Below are 24714 nucleotides of genomic sequence, written 5' to 3'. Positions count from 1 at the left end.
GAGATATCAAATCTAAGGTTACAGTTATATGAAACAACTCTGAGAAATGTGACTTTTTTGACAAGGAATTTAGAAGCTTCTCTTTAGGGGAAAAAAAAAAAAAGCAGTGATGGCCACATAAATCAAAGTAAAAATCTGAGCCAGGGCAATGACTTAAAGGATCTGCGAAGCTTTATTATAAAGGACCTGGACATACATTCTCAAAGGAAACAGGGCTTTCTTGTGATTTCCAGACATTTAACAACAAAAGAGACCTAAATGCCAATTAACCCTGGATTCATCTCAACATTTGACTTAACAGTCAGGGGCAAATCAAATAGAAATAAGTACTATCTGTGAATAGAAAGGATGTCCCTGCAATGTCTCAGAAAGACCTTTTAATCAAATTTGCACTATGGAGAAATTTTTTAATTATGCTATGCCAAAAAAGATGCTCCCTCTATTTTATGCTAGGAGATATGGGTTATTAATTGCATATCTACATATTAATTTTTAATAAGCTTTCATCCATGGATTTTTTACCATTATTTGATATTACGGAACACTGATATTGATAGAGTCCAGGAGAAAGCATAACTCTTTTCTGACTGCCACAAACAAGATACATCAGTAATATCAGGTAAGTCATTTAATCTATTTCTTCAATTACTTCTCTCTTATTTGGAGTAAATCCCTGTTCTTTAGTATCTCACATTTAAAATATGAATAAAAACTTAAGATAAATGATATGAACATTATTTTGAAAAGTTTTAAAAGGGCTGTATAAAATATTATTATAGGATACTCTGTAATTGGCTAAATGCTTTTAATAATTCTCCCCATTGTTAGGTTGATATTGAAAGAGATTTTGAAAAAAGGTAGTATCACTTAGATGTGCAAAGGTTCCTCGAAGTGGACAACAGGGGAATCAGTTGAGTAGAAAGTTTTAAGACCCAGGCCATGAGACTTAAGGTAACTGTTGTAAGAGTGTGATTTTTAACTAAATTTGGAGATTTCTGGCACCTACATAAAAGTTGGCTTCAGATGTATGACCCCCTAAGTGTCCGATGCACACAACTGGAGGGACCTACAAAAGAAGCAACTGCTTTTTAGAGAAATAACACCTGCATGGGGAAGACCAGAGTAAGAAGAAACACACCCTGTTATGTTCTCTAGAAATGCAACAGGTTGCTTTACTGTCAGAGCTTGCTCCAAAATTCTTTGAGTAACATTCTCTTTTAAATAAGAACAGAAGACACACTGATTAATTCTGGGAAGACAAATTTTATAGCTGCACAAATGAAAGAAAAGGGGTAGGTGTTAAAAAAAAAGGGGGAGCTATGAAAGGGAGCCACGTAGAGTGGATGGATAGAGAAATCTTCAAGTTTTTAGTGCAGAGAACTCAAGGTATCCAAGATATTACTTAAGTCTTTAGCCCTTAAGCATTTGATATATATGGATATGTCTATGAGAGTAAAATATGGCAGCTGTTCCTATCTCTTTGGAACTTAACTATGTGATCTAAATAAGTACAATTCCATTAATAATTTTAAATATAGCTGACTGCTGTTTATGCTCACAACTTTTCTGGCTGTTGTTGGCTAGTTTCATCGACTCTATTTTTAGTCATGAAAATGTTTATGTAAATGCATGAGAGTGAAAAAAGCTTATAAAAATTACTCCATTGCCTGACAGTTTCCTCTACTTAATAGTTTAACAAACATACCACAACCATATCAAATATACCAACATGTGAGTACCTTTCAAACTTGAACAAATTCTGATTTCATGAAGAGTAAACTAAAAAGGAAACTTGGAGATATCCCACCAAGCTGACTTTTTGTTTCATAAATTAGAAGTTAAAAACAGAACTCTAAAAAAATGGAATATTAACAAAGAGACTATTACAAATCACCATATTTGAAAAGGTTTATTAAAAATCAGTGTTTAAGAATTAATTTATCTTAATCGTAAAAAATATAATCCAATGGACAGGTTTCTTCAATGTTGTGTAACTTAAATGTTCCAGTAGTAGATGAGTAAGGTTTGAAAGAAATGGGATTCATAAAATAATTTTACACAGTACACCTTATACAAGTGAAAATCTGTCTTCATACATCAGGCTATAAAATAGCTGAATGCTCTTCCCCCCACAGAAGTATGTCTTAAATTACATGAAAGATATTAAGAACTGGTAGCAACTGCTTTACGTTTATGATATGTTTTTTATTCACAGTTTAAATTTACATTGATGCCTTAAAAGGTACTAAGTAGAAAACCTGTCACATGAGAACTACAGTACAAAGAATTCTAAGATAACTGCCCCCCATAACTGATGCCTTTGTATAATCTCCTCCCCTTGAGTGGGAGTGGAAACTGTAAATATGATGAGGTATCATTCTCATGATTATGTTACATTATATGGCAAGACAAAGATTATCCTTGGTGGGCCTTATCTAATCAAGTGAGCCCTTAAAAGCACAGGTTGCAGAAGTCAGATATTCAAAGCATGAGAAGGACTCAGTGCATCATTGCTGGCTTGAAGATGTATGGGGCCACATGAGAAGAGATTTGGTGGCTTCCAGGAGCTTAGAGTGAATGCTGGCTGTGAACAATCACTCCAAGAAAATGGAGACCTCAGTTATGTAGTCTCAAGGAACTGGATTTTGCTAATAATTTGAATAAACTTGAAAGTAGATTTCTCCTCAGAGTCTCCAGGTGAGAACGCAGCCTAGTCAACACCTTGATTCCAACCTTGTGATATCTTGAGCAGAGAACCTAGCCATGCTGGGCTCTTGACCTACACAAATGTGAGCTGATAAATGGGTATTATTTTAAGCTACAAAGTTTGTTTGCCATTTGTTACAGAGCAATAGAAAACAAATAGCTAAGTACAAATTCTGAAAAAGCCATTCTAAGACAACTCATCAGTGTTCATTCCCAATTTGTTGATTTCAACATTTATATGAACAGTGGTATTTTCAGTTTTGTAGTCACAGATCTGGTAATCGTTGTTAAAAATCATAAATACAACTCAAATCATTCTTAGTCCCGCAGTTTCAGGGACTGAAACCAGCTCTGACTTCTAAAACTTACAGTGCCTTCTGGGGCATCAGCCTTAATCCATTTTTCATGTTTGCTTGCTTGATTCATGAGTCCTGAAACACAAAATTTGCATAAAGTTATATATTAATTGAAAAGAACAGCATTTGACCACATAGATCCTAATAACACACCTATAAAACTGAAAAACATCATAGAACACCAAACATCTTAGTAAAGATAGTTTGAGTTGGAAAACAGTAGCAAAGAGGTTATATGGGCTTTTTCTCCTTTTATTTTCTCAAAATGACTCTGAGAGGGAAGTTACCGTGTTTTTTATTTGTATTATTTTTTAGTGCAGTTTTAAAAAAGAGCTTTCTTGAAGTATAATTGACAAAATAAACTACACGTATTTAAAGTATACAATGTAATACGTTTTGACATGTATAAAATCTGTGAAGCCATCTCTTCAATCAAGGTAATTAACATACCCACAACTCCCAGAACCTTCCTGTACCCCTTTGTAATCTTTCCCTCATGCCCCTCCCTGCCTATTACCCTTCCTGCCCCCATCCCCCAACAAGCACTGATTTCCTTTGTGTCTCTATAAATTAGTTGTATCTTCTAAAATGTTATATAAATGGAATCATACAGTATATACTTTTTAAAAACAATCTGTCTTCTTTCACTCAGCGTACTTATTTTGGGTTTCATCCACACTATACCATGTAAGTTTCCTCACATACATGCTGGTGAGTACTTTGCTGAACGCTCATGGGCAGCCTCTGCAGACCCCGACCCATGCAGCTCCCTCCTCTCTGGAACTCTTTCTTGCAAACTCTGGGCAGCCCTGGTCTCCCACTCAGGGAGTCTGCTGTTATCCCTCCCTGCCCTGCAGCCTGAAAACTCTCTCAAAGTTGTAGGGTGTGCCAGTCGTAGAGCTCACCTCATTTGTTTCCCATCTCTGTTCTTCGAGTTCTGTTTTCCTTCTTAACTGAGCCCACCTCACTTGTTTCCCATCTCTATTCTTCTAGTTCTAAGTTTTCTTTGTTAATCAAGGTAATTAAGGTGTTACATCTCCTCTGGAGCTCCACTGCAGTTCTGGATTTAAGATACCAGCCAAATCTGAACTGAGGAGAGTTGTGAATACACCACAGCAATTCATCACAAACTTTTTCCTTGTCAAATCCAAGCACACAAATCAAGAGACCTATCCTCTTCCTCAGTTTAGCTTTTTTCCTTTTTAGTACCGATAACTTAAAAACCTGCTCTGACCATGTCAGCTAAATTGTAGTATCCTGGGAAATCTGAGATAAGTCAGTAGTCATGTCCCATGTCCTGGAAAATGTTATCATAAGACTGTTTTAACTTAGGCACCAGAAAAAGTAATAAAATAACGTAGAATGCTTCTCATAACCCTTACTCTAGATTCCTGTGTGTAGGATGTAACCTAGTAACAATCCAAAATCTGTATGTGTACTAACCAACAGAGAAACTGATATAATGATTAGGGGGGCTTTCCTCTTCTCTCTTGCTGTCCCTTTGATTCCTGTCTCCCCACTTCTTGTGATTATAAAATGCTAAGCTCAGCTGGACCCCTCTGGAGCACATTTCTGAAGACAACTAACTTAGGCATTTTCCCTGGTTGCAATCATTATACTGGCTCAATAAATCCCATGCTTTATGGGGCTGGCCTCAGTTTCTTTTAGGCCAACATTCCCATATGATATTCTCAACTGATGAAAAGTAGTCTCACAGACACTACTTGATCTTTGTGTCAAATTCTTCTCTGAATTTTCTTTTTTTTTTCTTTTTTTTCGTGACCGGTAAGGGGATTGCAACCCTTGGCTTGGTGTCGCCCGTCGCTCAGCCAGTGAGCGACTGGCCAGTCCTATATAGGATCCGAACCTGCGGCGGGAGCGTCGCTGCGCTCCCAGCGCCGCACTCTCCCGAGTGCGCCACGGGGCCGGCCCTCTCTGAATTTTCTGATACAAAGTCTTCTCTGAATTCCTTTCTCTACCCTTCACTCTGAGCCACAGTCTAGTCTATGTTCTGGAGCTCATTGCATCTTTCTGAGAACATGACTAATTATTCAATGGCTTCCTCTGGAGTCTTTCCTTCTACTTCTCTTGTTCTATTTTCAATATCATCACAACTCCAGTTCTCATTAGCTTGGTAAACTGGTTAAAATCTTTCTTATTGTAATTGGTAAATCCCTGTTAGAAGCTTCTTTTTCCTGTAATTCTTCATCAATAAGGGGAACACCTTTGTCAATTTTAAGCTGTTCTTTTATGTGCTACATTTAGTAGGTCAGAATTTTGAGGTAACTGGCACTAACAGTTTTTAGGTAATACAGAATTTCTTTTTCTAGTAATTCAAATAAACATGGAGGGAAGAACCGAAAATCCTGAACTTTTTTGTTGTTCTTTTTCTTTCTTTTTACATCATTTAGCACTAGTGATAAAGCATCAACAATACTAAGGCATTCCTAAATATCTGAGAATTTTTCCTTAGCATATTATTTTGCCACCTCATCAATCATGCATTTCTTGCTTACGGAGTGTAAAGCCTGTCTACATGTCCTTCTGTAGTATTACAGGCCAAGCACAGTGCTACTGATTCTAACAAAATGAATACACGAGCAATTTCAGCTTAAAGACAAAACTCAAAAGGCAAGACAGTTTATGAAATTCCACTTAGGTTGCTTGAAAATAGCTTTATCTTGCCAATAACTAATTTACGAAAAGCTCTTTGGCCTGAATCTGTGGAGACTATTCTAATTTGTAAAGTTTATAAACTCCTTTCTATGAAAGTCTTGCAAAACATATTGGAACTTGGTGTTCCAGAAATCTTGTTCCTTATTTACTTCCCTTTGCCAGTGAAAATTGGACAATGTTTCTTTGACCAAGAAATAAGAAAACGACTACCCTATCCTTATGCAGTGTGACTTCCATTAAGTGGGAGGAAAGGTTTCTTAGGATATGTATTTAACTCTGCCATTTGCTCTCTAAACCCCTGCCAAAATCTACCCAAATATATGAATCTCCAACTTCTTTTTATTTAACCCAAAATGCACCCGGATTTAATCAGCACTAGTTATGAACAAAAACAGGGCTCCAGGAGTAGTTTGCAGTATTTAATCCTCCTGTTTAAAAAGAGGATTAAAAAGCTTCTTGTAAGGTGAGCTTCTTCCTGCCTCCCTTCCCACTCCCTCTTAACCTTATAACAGATTTTGTTTATTTACATTTGGTTCAGAAGAATACTTCTGCTTCTCCCTTGTTAGCAGCGGATAAAACTTAAGTGTATCAGTGATGGAGGATTCCCTCCTCTACCTCACAGACACTACCAACCACCCACTACCACTATGGGAAGTACCAGGCTAAGTATTTTAGGGAGGTTCAAAATATGGAAAAAGACATGCCAATGCCCTTACCAACTAGCTAGGAAAATAACATACACACAGTTTTGAAACAACATGAAGCTAGTTACTCTGAAATTTTATTATTTTTAATACATACATGTCACAAACAAAACCACGTAACACCACACACAATTCCATAACAAAATATTTTAATTTTGTCAACATTCTTTAACTACTTACAGTCTTCTCCCAACAAAAGAGCAACCTAAGATATCTTGACAAGAACTCTTTACTAAAAAGAAAGTATTTTTGAGCTAGTTTTCATGGTACCCGTTAAATTTTCTCTTAATACCTGGAATAATAAGTCAATAGTACTCTAGGCATTGAGCAAATGTACAATTAATCGGTTCTGCTCAAGAAACAATCTTATGAAGATTCTTCCTCAAATCTTTTCTTCTGCAAGGTCTAATCCCATCCACAGCATTTTTCATCTCAGACATTGTAGTTTTCATTACTAGAAATTCAATTTCACCTTTTTTACATTTTCCATGTCTTAACTTTTTGAACATATGGAATACAGTTATTTTCCTTCTCTGCTAATTCTAGCATTGTCAGTTCTGAGTTGGTTTCAATTGATTATTCATTATGGGTCACATTTTCTTAACTCTTTGCATGTCTGATCATCTCTGATTGGATGCCAGACGTTGTGAATTTTACTTTGTTGGGTGCTAGTTACCTTTGCATTCATATAAATCTTGAGTTTTTCTCAAAGATGCAGTTAAGTCACTTGGAAACAGTTTAAGCCTTTAATCTCCTGCTTTTATAATTTGTTAGAAAGTTCTGGAGTAGTGCTCTATCTAGGACTAATTGTTTCCCACTTCTAAGTGCTCTAAACAATGCCCTATGAGTAAATGATTTTTTTCCAGTCTAGTAGGTAGAACAGGCATTATTCCTGGACCTGTAGGAGCATCAGGCTCTATTCTCTCTGGTACCTTGTCTTACAAAGTCTAGCTGTCTTGGTCTCTTGTGAACTTTCATCTTGATTTCTTCAACCCAGCATTAGTTTCCTCTCCCTGTACTGTAGCCTGGAGACTCTCAAGGCCGTAAGCTGTGCTCATCTTGTTTGTTTTCTCTCAGTGATCACTTTCTTTAATTGCCTAATGTCTAGTGTCTTCAAATCTGTTTCATATGCATTGTGTCTGTTTTAAAAAAAAGTTTTTCTGCTGTCCTTGTTTCAAGTTGGAGGGTAAGCCAGTCCCTTTAACTCCATCTTGCCTGGAAGACTTCACTGTTTTTCTTTCTCCCTCTCCCCCCACCCCACCTTTTACCTTCTTTCCTCCCTCCTTCCCTGCTTTCTTCTTCAACTTCTTATTTTGAAATCATTAATAGACTCACAAGAAGTTGCAAAAATAATACAGAGAAGTCCTGTGTGCCCATCACTCAGTTCCCCAATAGTGACACCTTATATAAATATAGGCATTATCAAAACCAGGAATTGGGCAAGTACAATTAATTAAACTACAGACCTTGGATTTCACCACTTTTTGCATGCATTCATTTTTTTGGTATGTCTTTGTATGTAGTTTTATGACATTTTATCGTATATATAGCTTCATATAATCAAGGTACAGAACTATTCTGTCACCACAAAGGAAGTCTTTGTGATGTCCCTTTAAAGTCATACCCTTCTCCTTTTCTAACCTTTGGCATCTACTTGCCTGTTCTCCACTTCTATAATTTTGGCATTTCAAGAATGTTATGTAAATGGAATCATAGAGTATGTGACATTTTGAGATTGCCTTTTTTCACTCAGAATAATACTCTTTAATTTCCATCCAAGTTGTGTACATCAATAGACTTTTCTTTTTTATACATGAATTATATTACCTTACATAGGTAATACCACAGGTTATACAACCATTCATCAATGTAAGGATATTTAAGCCATTTCCAGTTTTTGGTTATTACAACATTTGTAATACAATGTTATATCTGGCTGTGAACATAAATTTCGTTTTTCCAGGATAAATTCCCAGGAGCTATTGCTAGGTCACACGGTAGTTTCATGTTCTGTTTTTTAAGAAACTGCCAGACTGAATTCTAGAGTGTCTGTATCATTTTACCTTCCCACCAGTAATGTAAGAGAGATCCAAATTCTCTGCATCCTTGCTAGCATTTGGTATTATAAGTATTTTTTATTTTAGCCATTCTAGTAAATATGCAGAGATATCTCATTCTGGTTTTAATTTGCATTTTCCTAATGTCTAGTGATGTTGAATATCTTTTTGTGTATTTATTTGCCATTATATATCATCTGTGATTGCACTGTTTCTTAAATTTTACATGATTAAACTTTTAGGTGCATAAATCATGTTTTCTCCACTACTGGGGAAGGTTCATTCAGGGTAAGAATTTGGCTATGGTTCAATATTTTGTGAATGACCAAAATAAATACAAAAACAAACATTAGAGAAAAAACAAAACAAAACACCCACAGGCATCACAAACAGTTCACCATGCTCTAAGACTGGGGCCTGCACTTTGATTTCTAGTCTAGGGGTCAGCAAACTACAGCCTACAGGCCAAACATGGGTAGGGATCTGTTTTTGTATGGCTTCAAAGATAAGAATGGCTTTTACATTTTTAAAAGGTTATAGAAAAACAAACAAAAAAAACCAATGAAGAATATGCAACAGAGAGCATAGGTAACCTGCCAAGTCTAACACATTTATTATCTGGCCTTTACAGATAAAGTTTGCAGACTGAAAGAAACAAAACTTGATTTGGGGGAGGGGCAGGTGGTAAACATTAACAAAGTTAATGTCTCATTACCCATGATACTCCCAGGATCTTAAGACTTTATAACAAAAAGATGGGGGGGGGGGGGAACACCATAAAAGCACAAATGATCTGAAGACAGTTTCCACATTAACTCCCCGTAAAAGTATTTTTAAGCAGGCAGCCGTAAGCCTTATAGCATTCTTTATTCTATAACTGAATTTCTTCTATGTCGTCCTGAAACACATCTACATGACTGAAAAATTCATGTGTTACAAGTTTGGAGAAAATCAAAACTTTGATTTGATTTGTGTGTTCTAAAAAAAAAAAAAGAGTTATTTCTAAGGGTTAGTAATATCAAGGCCTGGATTTTGTCCTATTTGGAGAGAAAACATTGTTTCTTGATTTTAAAAGTGACATTCCATGGGCTTAGTCCATTTCAACTCTTTTCAACCCATGAATGAGTATCCCCATTAGAAATTACAATACCATTTAATGTATAACTCTTTGACCTAAAGATAAGCTGAGAACTCTCTTCTGACTTGATTTATTTTGATCCTAAATGAATTTATTTTTTATATGCTTTATATTTTCAGTTTGAGTAAAATCAAGTGAACATAATAGTGCCAGCTTCCTTACTATGCAAACAGTGACAAACACCAATCCTTTGACTGGCAACACACTTTGCCTCTTATACTCTTTAAATATCTAAATTGTGGAGTTTTAAGACAAAAGGACTTTGTAACATATGCATTTCTAGGCTTGGAGAATGGCTTTATATATATCACAGTCAGGTTTCATATTGAAGGTGATGAACCAAATCTAAAATCTAATAGGGAAGTCACTTTCTTATTAGAAATGTCTTGCTTAAGCCATTTGCAACCTGTTGAATTTGCCATCTATGGGTAGAGCACAAAACTTAGAATCAAGGCTCTCATAAAGATTAGAAAATACACACCAAAGAATACACACTATGCATAGCTTTTTGGTAGGTAATTTTTTCAGCCTGAGACAGTTCCAGGCTTTCTTTTGACCATGGAATGGCACATAATACTTGTAAATCACTGTAAGAATTATACAACTGAGTTATTAGCAAAGGAAACCATGCAGCAGGAAATCAAATAAAATTACAAGGGTGACACATCAAAATCCTATGGAAAGCCTGAGTGACTAAATTTTACTGGCATGGCTTCTTGCAGAAATTATCCAGAAGTCTTGCTACAGATAAAATCCAGATCTCTCAGTATTAAGAGTATTTATTTCTATGCCTCAGAGATTCTATGAGCAAGGCCCAGATGAGCTGAGCTCAGCTGCCTATAATAGCAACACACATGTAAAACTGCTCATTATTTCCAAAATTGGGTTTCAGACTGGAAATCTCCACAGAAAAAAGCAATCTTTCCTGATTTTCTAGGCCTCTTAAATTATTTCATCTACTTGATACAAAAGCTCTGTGGCTTCTGGGCACCAAAAAATTTTGGAATCAAAATGAAATATGAAAGTTTCTCTTAAATCCAATTACCTGTTCATACTCAACAGCTCTCTTCAAGAGAGAATGCTGCTGTCTTCATCCAAGGTCCCTCCATACTATTACTCTAATAGATTTAATTTAATATCAGAGACAACACAGAGATATATCTGGGGCCCAAACATGTAGTGTATCCTGTGCCACTCTACAAAAGGACTCTGTTAATCAGTACCTAGATTCTTGCACTGTGAGCAGGAAATAAACTCTTCATTCTGCAATTTGGCCCTTACTAATTCAAGAAGCAGGAGCCAGAGGGTTCAATGTAACAACACACAAAAAGAACTAATAGGCTGAGGAGCTTCATAAAAACCAATGAGGTAAAAGCATACATTGTCCTCATAACATTGATTCATCTCTTGCTTCTACCAAAATTTGTTGCAGGTCCATTTGTTTGTTTGCTGAATTTCAGATAGCTCACTGTGGAGTCCAGGCCACTGAACTCTTTCTCCTGAATTACTGCAGTAGCTTTTCCTTCATCCATCATTGTTCTTCCTAATCTTTACCCACTCAACATTCAGTGATCTTTCTATTACATAAATCTGATTACGTGAACCCCAGGTTAAAACTTTTCAATGGCTTCACAATGCTCAATATAAAATCCAAATTGGCCCTACATGATCTGACTTCTCTCAAACTCTCTAGCCTCCTTTATGCCACTTTCCCCTTTATTCTCCATAATCTGTCATATTTGACTTCTTTCACTTCCTCAAACTCACAATGCTAGTCTAACCTATGCTCTCACAGTAACATGTACATACCTTTATTATAACATTTATCCCACTGGATAGTATTCTCTGGTTGGTCTTTCCTCACTAGAATGTAAGCTCCTCAGAAGACAAAGAGACAATGCTTTATATCACCTTTGCACTCCTAGCTTTTAGCATTGCCTGACTCAATAAAAATTTGTTGAGTGACTGACCAAATAAAGAAAAACAAAAAAGATGGGAGGAGCAGCAGCTATGCTAGGGAAATATAATTTTTGTTCTTAAATGTATTAAGTTTGAGGTGGTACTGGTTTAGTGGAATGGAAATAGGCAAGAACAATAAAGAGATGCAGATATTGATTTGGAAGTTATATGCATAGAAATAATGGATGAAGTCAGAACAGGGTTTTAAAACAAAATCTAAATTTCAGAAAGTCATGTGATTCTGAGTAACAGAATGAAAATATGACAAAATAGCTTTAATTCATAATTCAAACATGCTTACATATGTAAATAATTTGATTATACTATGATTCTGAGCATCGTTAGACAAATTTGTATTACTGCTTTAGATTACTGGGACAAAAAACTGGTAATTCTATTGGCTCCTTATCAAACTCAAGACATTAGATCACAAGTTGATTCTTACCATATTTGATATATTTAGATTTTCATCAAACTTTCACCATATATTAACAGCCTGTCCATTAGGCATTGAGTTAGACCTAGGAGAGTACAGGTATTTTATTCCCGTGACGCATTTTGTGAATATTCTATGGTTTTTAACAGACTGCCTTCTTAACTTTCATGACAAATCACAAATATTTAAAACTGAAACTTAATCTTATGAAGACCTCCCTGACACACACAGTTCCTTTTTCTAGTCAGTATCTCACAGGTAAGCCTATAGCATATGTCCATGTACATAGTTTAATTTCAGTGTCTTTCTTGATACCATTCTGAAAAGATTTAAGGAAAAACTTCACCAGCATTAAATTTTTAATCCATTTTTATCCATTAAAACAATAAACATTTAAAAAATAGTATTAGCCATCAGTGCAGCCAGATGTAATAAAAAACATGCAGAAGCTATTCATTCAGTCCCAGAGTCATTGCCCATCTCTCTGCACAGCAGTTTGTCCCTCTCCCCACTGCAGCCACCCACCAGCACCAGCCACTGCCTGCACTGAAGACAAAACAATAAAAGGGAAAGAAAGGAACAAAAGATATTTCAAACAAACAAGCAAAAATCAATAAAATGCCAGGAGTAAGACAATACTTTTCAATAGCAACCCTAAATGTAAATGGATTGAATCCCCCACTCAAAACACACAGACTGGCTGAATGGATTTAAAAACTAGATCCAACTAAATGTTGCGTATAAGAAACTCATCTCATCTATAGATATTCACATAGACTAATAGTGAAGGGATGGAAAAAGATATACCACACAAATGGAAACCAAAAATGAGCACAGGAGCGGCTACTCATATGCCAGATAAAATAGACTTCAAACCAAAAACCATTAAAAGAGACAAAGAAGGTTATTAGATAATGATAAAGGGATCTATCCAGTAAGGAGACATAATATCATAAATATAAACACACCCAACATCAGAGCACCCAGATATATAAAGCAAACACTATTAGACCTAAAGAGAGAGAGAGAGAGACCACAACACAATAATACCTGGAGACCTGAATACCCTGTCTCAACAGTGGACAGATCAGCTAGGCAACAAATCAACAGAGAAATACAGGACTTAAACTACACTTTATACCAATTGGATTTGGCAGACATCTACAGAACATTTCATCCAACAACTACAGAATATACTTTCTTCTCATCAGCACGTGGAACATTCTCCAGGATAGACCACATGTTAGGTCACAAATCACATCTCAACAAATTTTAAAAAACTGAAATAATTTCCAGTATCTTTTCAGACTAGAATGAATTAAAACCAGAAATCAATAAACAAGTGAAACTTTGGAAACTATATAAATATGTGGATATTAAACAACATATGCCTGAACGACCTATGGGTCCAAGAAGAAATTAAACAGAAAATCAAAAAATTTCTTGAAACTAGTGATAATAAAGACACATCATACCAAAACCTGTGGGATACTGCACCAGCAGTACTAAGAGGGAGGTTTATTGCAATAAATGGTTACAACCAAAAAATAGAAAGATTTCAAACAAACAACCTAACGATACACCTTAAAGAACTAGAAAAACAAGAACATTCTAATCCCCAAATCAACAGATGGAAAGAATTAAGATCAGAGCAGAAATAAATGAAATAGAGACCAAAACAATGATATAAAACATCAATGAAACAGAAAGTTGGGTTTTTTTTGAAAAGATAAATGAAATAGACAAACCATGAGTCTGACTAAAAAAAGCAGAGAGAAGACCCAAATAACAAAAATAGAAATGAAAAAGGAGACACTGCAACAGATACCACAGAAATACAAAGAATCATTAGAGACTGTTATAAACAACCATATGCCAACCAATTTGAAAACCTGAAGGAAATGGATAAATTTCTGGACACATACAAACTACCAAGACTAAACCAAGAAGAAATAGAAAACCTGAGCAGACCAATAACAAGGAATGAGATTGAAGCACTAATCAGCAATCTCCCAACAAAGATAAGCCCAGGAATGGATGGCTTTACTGATGGATAAATTTCTGGACACATACAAACTACCAAGACTAAACCAAGAAGAAATAGAAAACCTGAGCAGACCAATAACAAGGAATGAGATTGAAGCACTAATCAGCAATCTCCCAACAAAGATAAGCCCAGGAATGGATGGCTTTACTGCTGAATTCTACCAGACCTTTAAAGAGGATTTAATACCAATTCTCTTCAAACTATTCCAAAAAATTGAAACAGAGGCCTTTCTCCCAAATTCATTCTTTGAGACCAGTATCACCCTGATACCAAAATCAGACAAAGACACAACAACAAAAGAAAACCACAGGCCAAAATCGTGATGAACGCATTTGCAAAAATCCTCAACAAAATATTAGCAAACAGAATGCACCAGCACATCAAAAAGATTGCACATCATGGTCAAGGGGGATTCATCCTAGACATGCAAAGATGGTTCAACATACACCAATCAATAAATGTGATATACCATATCAACAAAATTAAGGACAAAAACCATATGATTATCTCAATATAGACACAGAAAAAGCATCTGACAAAATTCAACATCCTTTCATGATAAGGACTCTCAACAAATTAGGTATAGAAGGCGAGTATCTCAACCCTATAAAAGCCATTTATGACAAACCCACCACCAATATCATCCTGCATGGGGAAAAGCTGAAAGCTTTTCCTTTAAGAACAGGAATATGACAAGGATGCCCACTCTCACCATTTCTATTTAACACAATATTGTAAGTACTAGCCAGAGCAATCAGGTGAGAGAAAGAAAAAAAGGGCATCCAAATTGGAAAAGACAGTCAAATTGTCCCTCTTTGCAGATGACATGATCCTATATGTAAAAAAACCTGAAGACTCTACCAAAAAACCCTTAGAGTTGATAAACAAATTCAGTAAAGCTGCAGGATACAAAATCAATATACAAAAATCACTATCATTTTTATAGTCCAACAATGAACTAGCAGAAAATCAAGAAAGCAATCCCATTTATAATAGCTACCAAAAAAAAAAAAAAAAAAAAAAAAATCTAGGACTAAATTTAATCAAGGAGGTGGAAGATCTCTACAATAAGAACTATAAATCACTGCTGAAAGAAATTAAAGAGGACACAAAAATGGAAAGACATTCCATGCTCATGGATTGGAAGAATTAATGTTGTGAAAATGTCCATACTACCCAAAGCCATCTACAGATTCAATGTAATCCCCATCAAAATACCAATGATATTCTTCACAGAAATAGACAAAACAATCCTAACATTCATATGGAACAACAAAAGACCCCCGATATAGAATGAATTGTGTCCCCCAAGTTTTATTGTATTAGAAGCTTGATCCCGGACCGGCCCGGTGGCGCACTGGAGAGTGCGCCGCTTGGGAGCGTGGCGGCGCTCCCGCTGAGGGTTCGGATCCCATGTGGAGACTGGTTCCCGCTCACTGGCTGAGCGTGGTGCGGGCGCAATACTGAGGGTTGCGATCCCGTTGCCGGTCCCCGGTACAGGTGCGACACCGAGGGTTGCGATCCCGTTACCGGTCAGTAAAAAAGACAAAAAAGGAAAAAAAAAAAAAAGAAGCTTGATCCCCACTGTGACTGTTGAGGGTAGGAAATCCTATTACAGTAATTGAGAAGTGAGCCTTAAAGAGGTGATTAGATTGTGAGGCCTGTACCCTCATGAATGGATTGATCCATTCTTGGAATACTGAGGGTGGTTATGGTGACCTTAAAAGGAGAGTAAATGAGGAGGTTACTCTTTCTCTCTGACTCTGCCATCTTGCAATGTGATTCCCTGTGTCACTGAAGACACCACCAAGGAAGACCCTCACCAGATGTGTTCCCTGGCTTTTGGACTTCCCAGCCTCTGAAACTGTGAGCAATAAATTTTGTTTTCTTACAAATTACACAGTTCCAGTTATTTTGTTATAAGCAACAGAAACGGACTAATACAACCCTGAATAGCCAAAGAAATCCTGATTAAAAAAAAAAAAAAAAGTTGGAGGCATCACACTATCTGACTTCAAATTATACCACAAAGCTATAGTAAACAAAACAGTATGGTACTGGTATAAAAACAGACACAAAGAGCACTAGAACAGAATAGAGAGCCCAGAAATTAATCCATGTGCTTACAGTCAACTGATCTTCAACAAAAGCACCAAGAACATATATTGGGGAAAGAACAGCCTCTTCAATAAATGGTGCTGGGAAAACTGGATATCCATACGTAGAAGAATGAAACTAGACCCATATCTCTTGCCATATACCAAAATAAACTCAAAATGGATTAAAGACTTAAAAATAAGACCTGAAACTATAAAACTCCTAAAGGAAAACATAGGGGAAACACTTCAGGATGTATACTGGGCAAATTTTATGAATAAGACCTCAAAAGCACAGGCAAGAAGAAAAAAAATAAATGGGATTATGTGAAACTAAAAAGCCTCTGCAGAGCAAAGGAAACAATCAATAGAGTGAAAAGACAAGCTAAAGAATGGGTGAAAATATGTGCAAACTCTACGTTCAACAAGGAATTAATGTTCAGAATACAGAAGGAACTCAAACAACTTAACAGTAGAAAAACAAGTAACTCAATTAAAAAATGGGCAAAAGAGTTGAATAGGCATATCTTGAAGATGTTCAGATATCTGAAGGCAAACAGATATCTGAAAAAATGCTTAACATCACTAATCATCAGGGAAATGCAGATCAAAACCATACTGAGATATCATCTCACCCCACTTAGACTGGATATTATCAAAAAGCAAATAACAAACGCTGGTGAGGATGCAGAGAAAGGGGAACCCTTCTACACTGCTGGTGAGACTGTAAATTATGACAGCCATTATAGAAAAGAATATGGAGGTTCCTAAACAACTACAGATTGAACTGTTGTCTGATCCAGCAATCCCAATAATGGGTATATACCTAAAGGAATGGAAATCACCATGTCAAAGGCATACCTGCATTCCCATGTTTATTGCAGCTCTTCAAGATATGTGTGTGTGTGTGTGTGTGTGTGTGTATGTGTGTGTAGCCAAGATATGGAACCAACCTAAATGTTCATCAACAGACAACTAGATAAGGAAAATGTGGTATATATACACAATGGAATAATAATCAGCCATAAAAAAGAATGAAATTCTGCCATTCACAGCAACTTGGATGAGCTTGGAGAAAATTATGTTAAGTGAAATAAGCCAGGCCTAGAACGAAAAATAGCACATGTTGTCACTCATAAGTTGCAGCTAAAAAAAAAATTAGTAAAAAAGAAAGAAACAAACAACAATCATAGTAATATGCTGAACTTTCAAAAGGCAAAAAGAAAGTTGTGGCTACTAGAAGTGGGAAATGGAGAGGGAGGAGGCATAGCAAGAAATTAGTTAAGGGTCATAAAGAATGATTATGTTTTATAAAAATAAATATACTAATTATCCTTATTTGATCATCACATGTTGTATACAGGTATTTATATTCAACTCTGTACCCCACAAATATGTATGTTTCAATTAAAAAAAGAAAAAGCTATTCACATTTGCGTGATTGGGAATTTGTTGTACTAAAAGAACAAGTTTACAGTGTCCTTATCAAACCATATGCCTTTTTACTCTATTCATACAAAATTAGCTTTGAACTGCTTTTGAACTGCTCCAGAAGTTTTTTTAAATCAATTTTATCCAATGATAAGACTAACGAGTATTCCTAAATGATTTAATGAGGTTTTTTCAAACAAAATGTCTGCATCGTGTTACTTAAGCAATTTGTAGAAAAAATTGTCAAACACTAAAATGTGTCAATGGAAAAGAATTAAAAGACTAAAACTACTTACATAGCAACAATGGCTATTCATGTGACATACCAATTGCAGCCTCCTTACCAGTAATTGTTATACCATGATCTTTATGAGCTTTAGCCATTTCCTGAATATGAACTTCTGAGTCAACATCAACCGCTTTCCCTGATAACTGTAAATGAGCTTGAAGAGAAGACGGGACTTTGACAATAACAGAGCCTGTAATAAATTTAAAGGAGAGCTTATTAATGCAAAGAAATCAAAAGTGCCAGTCTGTTACAAATTTGATTGAAAGGGGAGCATTGCTCCTAGTACACTGTTTTTACTCTTCAGCATATTTATTTAAATAGCAGTGCCTTTTCCTATGTGGTCAAGTTTCCTCAAGGTATCCTGAGGCAAGATACTCAATTTTATTTCCAGTACAATGTGGTGGTAATATAAGCTTGTAAAAGAGTAAATCAGAAGAAAATACTGTGTTTGCTATGACACGATTTTTCAAAACAATTACATGGGTTGCAATGGAAATTCACCAATACACTCCTATTTCAGAAGTTTTTCTTTCTCCATGAGTATTTCTCATCAAATAAAGTAGGTAAGAGGCCCCTGCCATAAAGCATTGACTCCATCTCTGTGTACTAAGATCTTCAAAATGTCATCCACTGTGAATACTGTAAATTCCTTTTAGAATGCATCTACTTATGGGTCATGGTTTTCGTTCTTGTCTGGTTAACATCAGCTCAAGTTTCCTTAGGTAATTTCATATCTTCTCCATCTTCCTAACTGCAGCTGGAAATTTGGGGTAAGACTGATAAACTCTCATATTTACTCCTCAAAAAAAGTGGGGAACAAAACACATCACTACAGATAGTTTATTTTATTAAAAAACTAATTGTTTTCCAGAGTTCAAATGTAAACTACTGACAGGAGAGTCCCCATAATAACAGATAAAGGGATTTATGAGAAAACAAAATAAAACAAAAACACACCTAGAAAATGTCAAAATGAATAGAAGATATATGTTCTTCTACCAAACATAATTTTAAAAGTAGAAAATCATGGATTAAAAAAATTTTTTTCTAGGACTTTATATCTCTGAATGTATCAAGTGTGATAATTTTATGAGCACTTTTGTCTGTTCTTAAATGAATAACATGGTCTTAAATCTGTGAGACCTTTAAAAATATTAAGCAACGCAAATGGTTCTATCCCCATCTCCCTCCACATCTTTAAAAAACAAAAATCACCACTAACAAAACTCTACCACTGCCTGTGAATGGAGAATTCTCATGAAACTTTGAAAACTTTCCTAAAGTCCCATCTTTGACACTATTATTGTTTTAGAAAGAAGAGCTCTTGTTATACCTTCAACCTCTTTTCTCATAAAGTCTTCATAATTCTTGACATCAATACTGTCCTCCTAAAAATTCAAAAATGAACTAATACTAAAGACATCATTTAGTGACATCAAAATATGTTAACATTAGTGATTTTAAGTGATTTTAGAAATATTAAGTGGAAAAGTCAGTGCTCAGAGGCAGGTATGACTCCCAAGTCTAAGCATAGATTATCTGAATGAAATAAGGTCACCAGATTAACTTTCATAAGGAGAGAGAAAACAAGCATTGTACATTTTTTTTTTTCATATGGCACAATGGTAAAGTACTAAGAGACTCAAGTGGCTGGCTCTGAACCCTATAGCAAGACAGTGGCAAAGTTGGAATGGACTCCAGACATCTTTACTAATCATTAAACAACAGTCTTGAATAACTTTCCATTACTCTAAAAAGTTATTATTCTGAAATGTAGTGAGAATTAAGAGATTTTAAGTAAGACAGAAATCTTTTTGTCCAGTTATCTTTAAGATTCTGCAGTACTATGGTCCCAGTAGGAAAAAACACAAAATTGTAATTCTAATCAAATTTTGCAACACCATATGCTATTTCAGTAGGTCGCTGGAACAACAATCCAAATAATACTCAAAAATATTTTAAGTGGATGAAGATTAACAATCTTCAAAAATTTTTAAGTTTTTTGTTTTCTTTACTTTTTTGCCCACCACATGGGAAATAACTTTCATGTAAGAGCTGCTTATCTTCAAAACTTTAACTCTGTAGTTACATTAATGATTTACGTTTTTTCTCCTTGGGCCTTTGTAATAAGAGAGTGCAACTAAATGACTGATATGGAATTTACAATTTAACCTGAATTGGAGCCCTTAGAAATCTAGTGAGGATACAATATTATCCTGTTTTAAAGAAAAAATGTGATCTTGAGAAATCACAGTTGTGTCAGCAATAACTTCAGTTCCAGACTTCTATGTTTTGTTGTTTTACTTTCGACACTGACAAGAGAGCCTACCTACATGAAAAACTACTAAATCAACATGGCAAAGAAATTACTAACAGCAGGAACAACCAGTCTCTGTAAAGAAATACTTTCCTTATTATACATATAGTCCTCTTCTGGCCAATATGCAAGAGCTTCTAGACTTTATTTTCTAATTTTTTTATACAGAGTTACAGTCCTTAACTTCCTGCACTCAGGCCACTTCAGCCCCTATGGCCAAGGTACTCCACCCAAGCCAACTGTCACCATACACATCTGCATGCACGTGTGCACAAGCACATGCAAACTCTTATTTAGCTTTAAGATGCATCAAAAGTACACCATTTTTAATGAAAGACTTGAACTCTTAGAAAGTTATTTGTATTAGAAGTTAAATTATAGACAGAGACACATCCTAAGTCTTGACACTTCAAGAGACTAAGTCAACATTCACTTTAGAGGACTTTCCTGGTGATACCCTTATTTCAGGATCACATTTTGAAAACTATTAATCTATAGTGATAGCCTGAGAAGGAAGGTCCTCTCATAGGCTGGAAGGAAAGCTTCCATAAGAATGTATGGGAGCATTTTCCATCCAAAGAATATTCTATTTCAGACATAAAACTATACTGAAAAACCCACACAGTAACACTAAAACATTCCACAGTAATAGTCAAAATATCACAACATTTTTATTTGTACTACAAAGAAAAAGATAGTTTTCATGGCCATCTGTCCCAAAAGTTGTAAAGATCTCATCTAGAGAACTAGTAGACCAGTGTTTAAATCAGGTTCTGTCAGAAGAAATTTTTTTTTTTCCTTTTTGTCTTTTTCTCGGTGTTGCGCCCGTACCGGGGACTGGCAACGGGATCGCAACCCTCGGTGTTGCGCCCGCACCGTGCTCAGCCAGTGAGCGGGAACCGGTCTCCACATGGGATCCGAACCCTCAGCGGAAAAGCCGCCACGCTCCCAAGCGGCGCACTCTCCAGTGCGCCACCGGCCGGCCCAGAAGAAATTTTTTTGATATTACTATGTCAGTATAGATAATTTGACCATCTGTTTCCTGAGTGTTACATAAAACCTTCCTTATAACCATATGTCAAAATAAAACATTCCAGAAGGCTAACCTTTAAGGGATTTCAATTCCACTTTCCCCAGTTGGCTGACATAAACATCTATGGCACCCTGATGAGTTGAGGCTTTTAGACATCCAGAGGATGAATCTGAGAAAAAGAAAAAACCATAAGTAAAATCATTCTTATTTGAGTAAATGAAATTATAAACTTGGAATAAAAGGCTCTGATTTAGCATTAAGACAAGGAACTAAGAATCTGGCAAGGTTCTGTGTTTTCCTCATAACAATGCCATCATTTGCATTAAAATGTAAACAGTATCAGAAATCTAGAAATCCACACTTGGACAACTAGTAAAAAAAATCTCTGTATCTATAGTAACCTGAATAACTTATCACTACTAAACATTTACTCTAAAACTTAGTGGATGGGAAGAACAGCATTCAAGTAATGGATTGATCCTTGACAGCCAAGACTGTTAAGCATCATTGATATATTTAGTTCATTATCATATTGATAAACTTAGTAAACTTTCAATATTTACCAAAGAATTCTATCACATTTACAGTCATATATAAGCACTAGCAAAGTCAACAAAAATCAAAACCTCTCATAATTTCTCTTTTTAGTAAATTTGCTAATACTAAAAAGTGCTCCTAATAGTAAAATTACTCTATATAAGATTTTGTTGCATTTCTTAGAGGAACAGACGGGGGTGGGGGTGGGGGTGGGAGGATCATTGGAACAGTGTGTGAAGCTGGTTTATTCCTCATATTTCAAGTTTCTGGAATTAAACAGATATCTTTAAGAAAATCATAATTAAGGTATTCCTGATTTAACATTCAAATTTCCCTATGATGTCAATGACCCCAGTTTTCAATCAGCCAATATTTCAAGTTAAGGGAAAACTGAAAGAGTCAGTGATAAATAAGAGAATGATGTTGAAAATTCTGTGCTAAATGGTTTCTCCATCTTCTCATTCTCCCATGACAACTAAACCTTTTGTTTAATATTCTGGCTGCCTGAAAAGGCTAAAGCACATTCTTTCTAGAGAAGTCTCTTTAAAAGCACATTTTATCAGGAGCTTTTATTTACACACACACGCACATGTATGTCAGGAGCCTTTATTACATCAAAGAGAAAACAAAGTAGGGAGAAAGTTATGCCAAAAATTGTATTATACTTTCACAAAATATGGAGAGAAGATACCTACATATCTGCAAAGGAGCCAACTGTTTTCTTAAAAAGAAATTTTAAATAACTCCAAAGACAACAACATTGGAAATAGACTATTCAAAATCTGGCTCTAAATCATTTTTAATAATTTATGTCCATTCTATACTGAAAAATACCCTTATCAGACCTAATTTATTTAGTTTTCAGGTATCAATAGTAAGCACTGATGCTTAGAAATGAAGCTTCTAGACATAAATGACATAGAATACCTGGAAACAAAGATAAATATTTCACTGCTTAGGTACCAAAAGAAACTTCTTTTAAAACTCTTACTGCATCCTAAAAAAAATTAAAAACACATTATAGTAAAAAAAAAAAAAAAGAAAGGAAAAAAATGGATTATACAATGTGTGTATTATCCCAGGTTGTACAAAGTAAAATATGTGTAACAGTAGTTTGTTAATAAAGTGTTACTGGAACACAGACAAATCTATTTGCTTATGTATTGTCAATGGCTGATTATGTGTTATGTTAGAGAGCTGCATAGTCCAGACAGACTGTATGGCCCACAAAGCCAAAAAATATTTACTATTTGGCCCTTTACAGACAAAGCCTGCTGACTCTTGCTCTAGAGCAAAACATTTCGTTTTGAGAAAATTACCTTTACTCCCCCCGCAAAAACAAAATTAAAATTTGATATTTAGGACAAAGATATTTACTAATTTACTGAAATCAGCTCTTTTTCCAAGGCAGCATCAGTTATACACATATAGGTATAAGATTCTTGCTTACAGAAATGGAAAAAGTTGTTTCAAGGCATTTCTAATTTTTCATTGACCCTGATTGCTCTGTTTTCTATGGGTAATGCAGTTGCTTCCACTAGATTTATTAAAGTTAGAAATACCATATGACCAAGTAGATAAAGAAGACTTTGTTGACTAGGGTAAAGATCACATCACAGGTTTATTTGTTCACTTGTATTTAATCTCTTTAGCTGTATGTTCCTATCGAGCAAAATTTATCAATGCTTATTTGCATATAAAGGAGCACAAGTGGGTTCTTAAAAAATTATATGGAATGTCTTGCTCGCGTTGTCAGTAGAAATGAAATGGATTCTCACAAATCAGTAAGTTTCGGGTCCAGATATACTTGAAGGAAGAAGCCTATAAAAAGATTCAACTTTAAGTTTTGACTTCTATATGTTCTGGATAATTGTTGCTGAGCTCCCCTCTCTCTCCTCTCTCAATAATGTTTTATACTTTGCTTTTCTCATTTAATAAGATGTCACAAATATATTTCTATATTGCAAACTATAAAGCTATGTCATTATATTGTTAAAGGCTGAATAATATTTTGCTTTATGAGTACACCATAATATACTTAACAATTTTCTTACTTGGAACAACTTAAAATGTACACCATCTTTTGCTATTATAAGCAAAGACATGAACATCTTCAAGCATATATCCTTCTATCCTTACCAGATTACCTCTTTAGAATAAAGTTCTAAAAGAGGAGGTACTAGAGCAAAGCAAATATGCACACTAATTTTGATACACATTTCCAAACTGTCCTACAAAATGGCTGAACCAATTCCTACTGAACTAACAGTTTAGAAGAATCCCTGTTTTACCATAATCTTACCACCAATGGATATTATCAATATTTTAAGACTGGAAAGGAATGTGGGGAGAAAAAATGGCGGCGGGTCTGGAGCGCCCGCGTCAGGAAACAGCGCGATCCTGAGAGCTGTGTGCTGTGATACCAGAGTATTGACTGCATTTCCAACAGCAACAAAGGACGAATAAATCTTTCAACAACGATCCTATATCGACAAACAAGCGGCAGCAGGTTCAAGGTTTTGGAGCCGACACGGAGAAGGACTCCTGGGGGTGCCCAGGCCCGGCTGCGGGAACAATATTGGCGGCCCACACGGCAAAGGCCGGGAGAGCCAGCGGAGGAACTGCGCAGAGGCGATCTGAAACACGCCGGAACAGCCCACCCTGCGTTCTCCGTGAGTCACCCCAAGCAAAATCCCACTTGCGGAGCGAAGCCCGATTTCTCCTCGCCCGCCTGGCCCCCGCTCATCACACCAGGCTGGGCGCCCACAACAAAGCTGCCTCCATTTTCTAGGGTGCGGTCGGAGAGGGCCGGCATAGTGACGGCAGGCCAGTCATCTCTGTCTGACGTAGCTCCCCGCTGGGATGTGCTATTTGCTTACCTCGACGCGGAGCACCCCGGGGCCTGTGGACCGGCCTATAGTCCCACTCTTCC

General features: G+C 36.0%; 1 protein-coding gene across 1 annotated transcript; it reads right to left on the bottom strand.

Moving 5' to 3' along the window:
- Positions 1-1894: 1894 nt before the first annotated feature.
- On the bottom strand, positions 1895-21414 carry LOC103610121 (protein FAM185A-like; the record flags this gene model as incomplete). Its single annotated transcript, XM_008594354.1, has 3 exons — positions 1895-3137; positions 17951-18085; positions 21319-21414. Coding segments are annotated over 3 exons (344 nt in total), but the record flags the coding sequence as incomplete, so codon positions are not given.
- Between the last annotated feature and the right edge of the window lie 3300 nt (positions 21415-24714).

Source organism: Galeopterus variegatus, unplaced genomic scaffold (assembly GCF_000696425.1).
Source record: "Galeopterus variegatus unplaced genomic scaffold, G_variegatus-3.0.2 Scaffold10629, whole genome shotgun sequence".
NCBI classification, from domain to species: Eukaryota; Metazoa; Chordata; class Mammalia; order Dermoptera; family Cynocephalidae; genus Galeopterus; species Galeopterus variegatus.
This window is presented reverse-complemented; position numbering and strand designations above follow the sequence as displayed.